Below are 10,649 nucleotides of genomic sequence, written 5' to 3'. Positions count from 1 at the left end.
CTCGGCTTCTCAGGAAGCTCGTTTCCACCGTCAGCCCAGGAAGGTGTTCCCAGCGGCACTTCTATTTAAACTAAAGGGGACCATTTCTCCTCCTGTGCTCAGGTCTGTTCTTCTTGACTTTCAGGTCTCAGCCCTGACAGAAGACGTTACTGCCACCAGAATGTGCCTGGGCCTTGCGCCCACCGGCCGCAGAGGAGTCCCCGGGGAGCCAGTGCCTCTGCCGGCGGGCAGGCGGGTGGGGGGCCACGTGTCAGACAGAGGCGCGCTCTCGCCAGTTTCCACAGCGGCCCACTGGTGGAATGCGGAAATACAACATCATTCTCTTTAACGCTATCGTTTTATTTCAAAGAAAAATGAAACAGAATAAAACCACCTGTGCGTGGGGCAGGGATTATATTACAATCTCGGGAAAGGAGGAAGAGCAATCGTCCCGAGAAACAGTGGCCGACGCAAGCCGCACTCCACGCCGCAGAGCCCACGACTAGGCAGCCAGCGCTGGGCCGGCGGGCTGCGGGGGCGTCCTGCTGCTGTTAACGTCAGTCTTGCACACGGACATAAAGTACAAATAATCCTGCAACAATGATGTTGATGCAAATGTGTCAAAAAAAGCCAAATGTGGGTATGAACAGTTACTTTCCAGAGTGCATGTTTCATAGAGACTTTATTGCATGAAACAAAGTCAAAATCGGAAACACTGGGCTGTCCTGACCAGGGTGCGTTTTAATCAACCATGAACCCTGAGTCTTCCCGAACCATGGGCTTTAGAAGGGTTCCCTTAAGCAGGAAGCAACCAGAGCTCTGAATGCACCTGCTGTGTCCGGAGAACAAACTGAAGGTGAGATAAATGACAGGCTTCCTTTGGTCTGGGACACGTTGCAACAAAATGAACAGGGGTGGGCACATCAGGACCCTAACACTTGCGGCTGTAGTTTAACCAAATACGTAATAAAAGTGTAAATGGCTACAGGCTGGGCTGCTGGAGCAGACGCTCAAGCCACAAACACTGTGCTTACACTTCCACCCGGGCCACAGCCCTTTGAGACCTGAAATGTGAGAACATTTGTGTGTGTGTAAGGGGGGTGCAGAAAAGAAAACTCAAGGTTCTCCTCCGCACAACAGGCAGAACTGAAGGAAAGACCCTTAACAGAAGAACCAAACAAAGAGCAGATCTGGGGTGCAGGGCCCTGCCTCCCTCTGCAGCCCCATCCCTGGGGGCTGGCTGCACCCGGCCTGCCCCTCCGCGGGGGTGGGGGGGTCCCAGGGCCACGCCTTTCAGCAGCAGTGGGGACCTCCGGAGGGAGCTGCTCAGGGCTCCTCAGAGCTCCGCTGTCATTGCTCGGGGGACACTGCCCCACGTGTGCTGACCTTCCCACTCAGCCCTGTGCCTTAGGCTTCTTGGAGTTCGTGACTCTCTCTTTGGCTCTGAATGACCGTGGCTGCAGGAGAGCCCTCCTGGGTGTAAATGACCATGCTTGTCAACTGTTCGGCTCCACTGGGGACCACGGCCTCAGCGCTGAGCGGGGCCCCGGCCTGCAGCACCTCCTGCGAGTCCGTCTCTATCACGGTGTGGGAGTACATGGCGGTCTCGTCTTGCACCCCCGGGGGCAGCTCGGTCACAATGTAATGGGTGGCGCCCTCGGGGAAGTGGCCGCCGGACTCCTGGACCATGGCCTGGACCAGCTCCTCGGTGACGATGATCTGCGAGATCTCGCCGTCCTGCTCGGCCAGCCCGGCCGGCGGCCCGTGGGCGCCGGCCCCCTGCATGAGGATCTGCGCGCCCTCGCGGGCCAGCATGTGCACGGCGCCCTCCTCGTTCACGATGACCTGCGTGACGCCCTCCTTCAGCAGCTGCCCCGCGGCGGCCGCGTCGCACACGGCGAACTGGAGGACGCCCTGCACCACCTTCTTCAAGGCCGCCTGGGCGCGCTCCTGCGAGGCCGCCAGGGCCGCGGGCCGCACCACCTGCGTCAGCACCTCCACGGGCTCGCCCGCCGCGCCCCCCTCCACGTCGGGGAACACGTGGACCTCGGCGGCCTCGGGCTGGGGGGCGGTGGGGGGCGCCTCCTGCCGCGGCAGCTGGACCAGCACGTCCCGGCGGCCGGCCCTGCCCCTGTCCTCGGGCCCGGCCCTGCCTTCCGCGCCCCCCAGCTCGCTGACCGCGCACAGCAGGGCGTCCAGGGCGGAGGCGGCGTCGGGCTGGGCGACGGCGGCCTCGCCCAGGTCCAGGATCTCCTGCTTGGTCGCCTGCTGCAGCGCCGCGCCGCCGGGGCCGAGGGGCGGGCCCGCGTGGCTCTCCACCGCGCCGCCCAGCACCACCACCTGCGCGGCCTCCCCCGCCGCCTGCGCGGGCAGGCCCGGCCCGGACACGCCGCCGCCCGCGTGCGCGCCGCCGGGGCCCGTGGCGATGACCTGCCCGTCCTCGGTGATGTGCACCACGCGGGCCACCTGGCCGGCCAGCGCCAGCGTCTGCAGCGTGGCCGCGGCCGTCTCCTCCACCGAGGCGTCCAGGGCGAAGTCGCCGTCGTAGCCCTGGATGATGATGACCTGCTGCACCTGCTCGGCCGCGCGCCGGCCGCGCGCCGGCCGCTCCTTGGCCGGGGCCTCCTCCGCCAGCGCGGCCGCCGTGAACGGGCTGTCCGTCTCCACGAACGTGGCTCCCTGGCCCTTCAGGCGGCACTCGTAGGACTTGGAGACAATGCCTGCGGGAGACAGGGCCGGTCAGAGCCAGCGAAACGCGTTCCGGTCTTGGAGTAAGAGTTCAACCGCGGGCGCCGAGCCCCGCGGGGCGGCCCATCCCAGCGCGCCCGCCGCCCGCCGCCGCCCCCTGCCGCCCACTGCTGGGGCCTCCGCCCGCCGCCCCCTGCTGCCCCCTGACGCCCACCGCCACCCCCTGCCGCCCACTGCTGGGGCCTCCCCCTGCTGCCCCCTGCCGCCGGCTGCCGCCGCCCCCTGCTGCCCCCGCCCCCTGCTGCCCCCCGCCGCCCCCCGCCGCCCCCCGCTGCCCCCTGCTGCCCCCTGCCGGGGCCGCCCCGCCACGCCCACCCTCCCGCGGTGCCCAGGGGGTCCGGTCCCTCCCGCTGCCGCCTCCACACCCAGCGGGGCAGGTGAGTGCCCATCAGCACAGTCGGGCGACGGAGCTTCCCTAGCGCCCGGCGCACAGGGTCTCCCCGCGCCTGGGCCAAGAGCGAGCGCCCTGCTCCCCGGCTCTGAAGGCGCGGGGTCGGGCCTGGCCGGGGTGGCTCAGCGGTTGAGCGCCGACCTGGGAGCCAGGCGACCGGGTTCGATTCCTGGTCAGGGCACAGGCCCGGGCTGCGGGCTCGATCAGTGACTCTCTCATCATTGATGTTTCTGTCTGTCTCTCCCTCTCCTTTCCTCTCTCTGAGATCAATAAAGATGTATTAAATAAATAAATAAAAAGCGCGCCATCGGTAAACCACCGCGGCGGGCAGCGCGGCCGGGACTCGCGGGCACCCAGGGCGGCGGGCAGCGCGGCCGGGACTCGCGGGCACCCAGCGGTCGGAAACCTCGGTGCGAAGCCGTCCAGGGCCCGGGCCCAGGGGCGGGGCGCGGCGGGACTCCGGGCTCAGGGCTGGAGGCCGGCGCTGTCCTCTGCTTTGCAGACGGGACGCCCCAGAAATGGAGCCGGGACCACGGGGCGGAGAGAACAGGGCGAACGCCAGGGAGGCAGGCAGATGCCAGGCGGGCGAGGGGCCGGAGCGAGTGCACCCCCGGCGTGACCCGCCATCCAGGCCGGTGTTTAACAGCTGGAAATATGAGTGAAAATTATAATCTTTTTCATTAAAAAAACAGACTGACTTTAAATAGAGTTCCTATTTTCTTCTGTAAATCCCAAATTTTCTACCCGTTTCCCTAAGGCCGCCTCCTCCCTCCTTACAGAGCGCCCTCCGAGTGCCCTCCACGTCTCCACCCCCAGGGGCCTTGTGGAGGCCCTGCTTCACTCCCCCATGTAGGCTGTTTAAAAGCAGCTTCCTTGCCAAGGAAAGGAAAGGGTTAGGAAAGTAGATTATTATTGCTGGCGCTCCTTAAACTAGGACGGCAGTTTTGTTTACCACCTGGGCGCCTCCTGTAAGGAAGCATTTCCTTCAGCAGAGTCCAGGCAAAGCAGGGGCCCGCCAGGCTCGCCCCTGGGGGAGCAGCCTCTCAGGCAGCATCACAGAAGGTGCCCAGTCACACTGGCGGAGAGCACGGCAAGCTCCCACAGACCGGGCCATGGTCTCCCAGGTGGAGTCACATGTCACCAGTTAAAAATGCCAGCGCTGGGCCGCGGTGCACATGCCGTCTGCATCCACTTGTTCACCAGTCAGGACTAACTGGACGCCACCGCTGTGCCCTCCTCCACTGGCCAGCAGAGGGAGCCACCTGCTGGGCAGGGGCAAGGGCACCTCAGGGTGCTCCCTCCCCCCGCCCCCGGCCTATGTTGCAGGGCCAGCAGGAGCGGAGCTCACAGTGTGTTCTCAGGACTGAGTTTCTGTTACCGGTGCTCTGTCAGCCTCTGAAGCTCTCATCCCAGTGAGAAACTGAACCGTATGAGAATCCACTTTAAGCACAGATCAGCACCAATTCACGCTGACTTTCTCAGAACTCTATAGTGTGGATCTTGGACGGGCTGTGAGGCCACAGGCGCTTAGGTCAGGAGCAGACTGTGTGGTCAACCAGGACAATCACCAGCAGCAGACAGTCCCACTGACACATCAGTGACCATGGAATCCTATGGCTGGCAGAAGCTGAGTGGGGCTGGGTGGACAAAGGTGGGCGAACCAAGCCTGGCTGTGCCCTCACCAGCCAGGCAGAAGCAAACTGTCGCATCTCAAAAGTGTCAAAACACCCATGAGTCTGGCTAAACAGCCACCTAGGAAGCCTCGTGCACTGCCGGTGGGAATGCAGACTGGTGTACCCACTATGGAAAACAAAACAGTATTGAGGTTCCTCAAAAAGTTAAAAATGGAACTGCCTTACGACCCAGCAATTCCACTTTTGGGAATATTTCCAAAGAAACCCGAAACACCAATTTGAAAGAATACATGCACCCCTATGTTCCTGGCAGCATTACTTACAATAGCCAAGCTACGAAAGCCTCCACCGGTAGACGAGCGGGTCAGAGAGCTTTGGTGCACCACACGGTGGAGTGCTACCCGGCTATAAAGAGGGTGGAATCTTACCGTTTGCAATGGCAGGGAGGGACCTAGAGGGTGTTATGCTGAGTGAAACAAGCCAGTCAGAGAAAGACAAACACCACGTGACTTCACACATACGTGGAATTTAAAGAACAAAAGAAGCAAACAAAACAGAAACAGACTCATGGATGGAGACATCGGATTGGTGGTTGCCGGAGGGGAGGGGGTTGAGGGACTGGGTGAAGGGAAGAGATCCAGAAGTACAGATTGGCAGTCACAGAGCCATCACGGGGATGTAAATACGGCACAGGGAGTGTAGTCAATGCTGTAACAACCATAGATGGTGGCAGGGCAGGGACTAGAAATACCAGGGAAACGCTCTGTAAAGTCGATGACTGTCTAACACTGTGTGTACACCTGAAACTGATACAAAACAACACTGCACGTCAACTGTAATTGAATAAAATAAACTCTCAGCAAGCTCGAGTGTGCCTCTGTGTCCTCTCGTTGACTCTCCTAGCAGAGCGGAGGACAATGGTGACCACGGAGGTGGCCACCAGCCAGCTCCCTACGAGCTTCCATGAGCTCCACACCTATGGCAGGTGGTTGGTGACAGGTGTCCCAAGGCTCTGTGGACTGTCCTGAGGTTATGTGAGCATAAGGAGAGCCTCACAGGAACCAGCCTGTGGTGTGTGTGGACGTGCCTGGGGCGTCATGCTGTGGAGACCTCCTACCCCTGCCCCCTTGCTTGAGGGAAGAAATACATGGCCTCCGGGCGGTTCCAGTTCAGAAGAACCATGAGACCAGGTTAAAGCACCAGGATCCTACAGAGAATGGGCTGGGATGCTCAATGGACGGTGCCTGAACCTACTCTCATGTCATCCTCTCAGCTGTGACCCTCCCTGACTCTCTCTCTCCTCAGAGCTCAGAGGCCGGGCTGGGTGGACAGGGCGCTGCTGACCCTGGTCCATGTGCTGTCCATGGACCCCCAGCTCTTGGCCTGCCGGGCTCGCCAGTGGCTCCTCCCCCAGGACGGAATGTGCCACTTGCCTTCGGGACACCCTGAACCTGATCCTGCTGTTCCCGCCCGTTCTGTCTTCCTTATGCCCTGACCTTAATTTAATTTCAAGGTCATTTTTCAGTCTAATTTGGAGTATGGGAAAAAGTATGGACACAACAGTAGAGAGGACAGCCTTCCAATCGCCCCTCCCCAATGAAGCACACAGAGAGCACTTGGCCTTCCCATTAGACAGAGGGAGAAACTATTGCAGCTGGGAGAGCAGGGACGCCCTGTCCTTGGTCGTCTCTGAAGGACGGCTGCACGCTGAGCCCACGTCCATGTGGGTCTGAGCAGCCTCCCCTCAGTTTGCACTGGACAGAGACCCACCGGGGCAGAATGACCTGGGCCCTGCTGGCGGCGGTGCTATCCTGAACTACTTACTGAATTTATTTGAATCTGGAGTGGGTGACGCCACTCCAGACCACTGCAGTAAACCACAGGGGTAATGACTGCTGTCACCCCGGGCAAGTGCGCTGAGGCCCGACAGCACCGGCGTCGTCACCTCACCCGCGAGCCTGCCGTCCCGGCACAGTTCATAAACGCGAGCACAGGTCCCTCTTTTGATTCAGCAATTTAATAACTTCGTGCGTGCTGTCAGTACTGCTTTGAAAAATAGCACCTATAAAATGTAACAGCCTCAATCAGACTGAGAGAGATTCAGCCCCTGAAGATTCGTCCATTCTGACCGTAATGAATTAATGTCAAGCCACGTGGAGGGTCAAGTGTCGTTTAAACTAAGTGACTCTGCTGTGACTTTAAATTCTAATGGGATGGTCCCCGAGAATTCACTGGGCACCTGATTGCATTTTTGAGACCTTTCTAGTAAATACGCACTGGGAAGTTCAGCAGTGCAAAGGGCCAGCGGGTGCATACTTGGAAAACAGGAACCTCAGACAGGTCTGTCATTCCCTGCCCAGTCCCACGGCAGCTCCAAGCCTGCGCCCACTTCAGTGGAGCACGAGCACCCAACATAACATGTGTCACACTTTACATTTTCCAAAGAGAGTCAGATTTTAGGACAATATAGCAGCCAATCCGCAGGTGTGTCTGAAGCAGTCCTTTTTGGATCTGTGTCCACTGGGACAGTAAGTGGCTTTGTGGAGAAGGTGTGAATGCAGCTAAAACGCAGTCTTGTGCCTGTTCATGAAACCCCAGCAGGCTGCTCAGCTGCTTTCACAAGTGCGGACACTGCCCTCCCTCCTCGGACTACGCGCACCAATGTGCACCCCGCAGTGGGCGTGGGGAGGCTGAGAACCTGCTGTCAGCGGACATGGGGGGACTCTGGGAGGCCGAGAACCTGCTTTTGGGATGTGATTCCTAACTAGGCTCACGTCTCCCAGATCACTTCGCAGCTCGGGGCCTTCTCACCTGTCCTTTTTGAGGGGCCGTCTCCAGGGCTGACAACACAAACCCCACCCGCCCTGCAAGTGCAGGGATTCAGCTGCACAGGATGCCCCCAGACCCCACTCGCTGCCCCTGCTGCCACTATGCTCCTGGGACGCCGCACACAGGGCTCTGTACCTGGCTGCCTCCTGGCTGTGCATGCCAGTCTCTCCTCACTGTCACCATCTCCTCCCACAGAATAAATACCTTATGCTTTTGTTAAGCTTACATTTAATTAAAATGTACAGAATTTGTGCAGTAAACTCGAATGAAACAAATAAAACAAGGGCCCCCTCTCTGGAAGGCACACGTTGTGAATGAAAAATCTCATTACAGACTAAAAAATTTTGCAGTAAACAGGGCCTACGGAGAGAAGTTTCCCCTGTAATGACATCCATAAAATACACAAATGGCACTTTTAGTACCATCCTGAATATGGCATTTTCTGTGCTCTACACACAATCTAAATGGTTTGATCATAGAGCATAATACTCCATTGGGTTTATAGAACAATCAATGTTCCATAAAATGATGTATTTATCCAATCGTGGGCTCAGCGTCACTGGCGGGTGACATTGTGGGACGCGGGCCGGCCTCTGCGGCGAGGGCTGTAAAACTTATCTAACACCCACTCCAACAACTTCATCTCATCCGCGTCAAGTAATTTGTTGAGGCCTCAGCTTGGTTTAAAAAAAAACTTGTAATAAAAATTCATAGGGTTTCCAGGGAAAGGAAAGCCGGTGACAACGGAAAGGTCACATTGCGTCTCCAGTGCAGGGGCTAGAGGTGGCCTGCAGTTCTGAGACCGAGGGGAATCCTGCACCGCGAAGCAGATAAAGGCGCCATTAAAACCGTGTGGGTGGGACGCCTGTGCGTCAGGGAAGTCGGGCTAATGTCCGAGGTGAGCCACTCTGTGTGACAGCCAGTGCTGCTCTAAATTTCTAAGCTTCTCCCGAAAAGCGTCATGCGTGTGCTCATGGCTGGGTGATGTCTCGGACACCGTGGGAGTGCTTCAGACGCGGCATTGTGGCAGGGCACTAGCTTGAAAATGCTGGGCTGGCTCCCTGTCGTAATTAGAGCACCCCAGATATGATGTGACTGAAAAAGCAATACCCTCCACATAAACGTGGGGGCCCAAAGGACACTGTGGTTCTCAAGCCATGTTTCATTTTTCTTGACGTCAATTTTAAGATATAATTTTCACAAGAATGTTAAGAAATCACACTTTATGTCTATTACAATGAAACAATATTAACAGATTATGTTAATAAATTAGAGCCATATTTTAATGTCACCACAGCTTCTAAGTTTCTCAAGTGAAAGCAGGAAAAATGACAAATTAAAATTCAATAAAATAAAAGCTTCTGGAAATTTCAAAGCAGGAGATAAATTATTCTTGCAATAGCAGTTACCAATAGTTTAGCCAGTCAAATCGATAATGAGAGTTTCTCTAGAGGGCATTCATTTTTTGGATAATTGCCTGGCATAAGGCAGGGCACCCCCAGGAGGGCTCCCACAGATACCTGGTACACAAGTGAGTGCCTCCCTGCTAACCCAGCACAGAAGCAGGCACGCCCTGCCACACACAGAAGGCTCTGCACACCTGGTCTGAGATACACCTGGGTCTGAGATCGCGACAGGTCACAGAAACCCGTCAGTCTTACATTCCCACACTGAAATGACAGTTTCACCAGCATTTTGGTTTTTTTTAGAGAACAGACAATAGTCAGTACCTTACAGGTATTGTTTTTAGGGGTTAGAAGTACACTCTGGTCAGTGCTGATAACATTTACACACAGTTTGGAACATTCAGGTTACTGGAGATACAAAATCAGAATTACCTGTTGTCTCTACATGTGAGAGTGGTTCAGAGCTCAGGCCTGTTTTGGTCATTCAGAAACATGAGCCAGCCTACGGATGACACTAATGATTAAAAGGCATTTTGGGCCCTGGCCAGTGTGGCTCGGTTGGAGCATTGTCCATGCACCAGAAGGTGGCGGGTTTGACTCCCAGTCATGGCACATGCCCAGGTTGTAGGTTCTACCCCTGGTTGGGGTGCATGTGGGAGGCGGCCAATCAATGTTTCCCTCTCTCCCTTTCTCTCTCTCAAAAAAAAAAAAAGCATTTTGGTAAATATCTGCTTTATACCCCCCCTCAAAAAGGTATATGTTAGAGAGTCACAGTAAAAGTGTGCTCTGCCTTCAATTTCATGAAGGCCATTGTTTTATAAGAAGAGATGTGAAAAATTACCTGAAGCGCACGTCACATGGGCTCAAATACACCATCTTATAGGACACGCTGGGCAAGTCTTCCTGAAAACTTGCAGAAGTCTGGGCACAGGCTTAGGTTAACAGGCGTTGTGGGCCCTTTTTCTCAGGCAGCATTAGCGCTGCATTTAGGGCTGGCAGTGCTTGCAGACGACCCTCTAAGAGCCCTGAAAGAAATTCTCAGGTGTTCAGAGAAAACTAAAAATGAATTCTCTCCAGCTGGACGTGCATGAACCAGGATCCAACTCTACTGTGCAGTTTCTGTGGGCTGAGATATTTCCATGGGCACTGAAGACTGACGAAGAATAAAAGACAACAGTTCACCTTTAGAGTCACAAGCCCTGAGAAATTGGCTTTCTAGCAGACCCTGAGGTCCAGGGGACCAATTCCCTGCATGAAGCCCCAGCAGCCTGGAGCCCTGGGCATATCTCATTCGGGAGGAAAGCACGGTCTCCCAGGGAGAAGGGGGCTGCTCTGGGAGGGAGGTGAGGGGGTGGCTCTGGGAAGCAGCCAATTGCCAGGCCGGTGTGGCTCGGTGGTTGAGCACAGACCCATGAACCAGGAGGTCACCGTCCAATTCCCGGTCATGGTACATGCCTGGGCTGCGGGCTCGATCCCCAGTCGGGGGCGTGCAGGAGGCAGCGGATCAGTGACGACTCTCATCATTGATGTTTCTTTCTCTCTCCCTCTCCCCCTCTCCTTTCCTCTCTCTGGAATCAATAAAAACATATATATATATATATAAAGCTGTTTGATGTACTCGCAGAAAGTGCTCACGCGTTCCAGGTCCTGGGGGACGAGCAG

The 10,649-nt window shown here is 56.7% G+C and overlaps 1 protein-coding gene across 1 annotated transcript in view; it reads right to left on the bottom strand.

The window, feature by feature from the left end:
- Window positions 1-332: 332 nt before the first annotated feature.
- Window positions 333-10,649, bottom strand: part of ZNF407 (zinc finger protein 407) — a 313,149-nt gene continuing 302,832 nt past the window's right edge. The window contains exon 9 of the mRNA XM_081150243.1: window positions 333-2,699. Within this exon, the coding sequence (XP_081006369.1) occupies window positions 1,387-2,699 (1,313 nt within the window). The 3' untranslated portion in view covers window positions 333-1,386. The remainder of the gene's footprint in view (window positions 2,700-10,649) is intronic.

Source organism: Miniopterus schreibersii (genome assembly GCF_964146895.1).
Source record: "Miniopterus schreibersii genome assembly, chromosome: 10".
NCBI lineage: Eukaryota > Metazoa > Chordata > Mammalia > Chiroptera > Miniopteridae > Miniopterus > Miniopterus schreibersii.
Note: the sequence above shows the minus strand (reverse complement) of the source record. Positions and strands in the feature narration are given on the sequence as shown.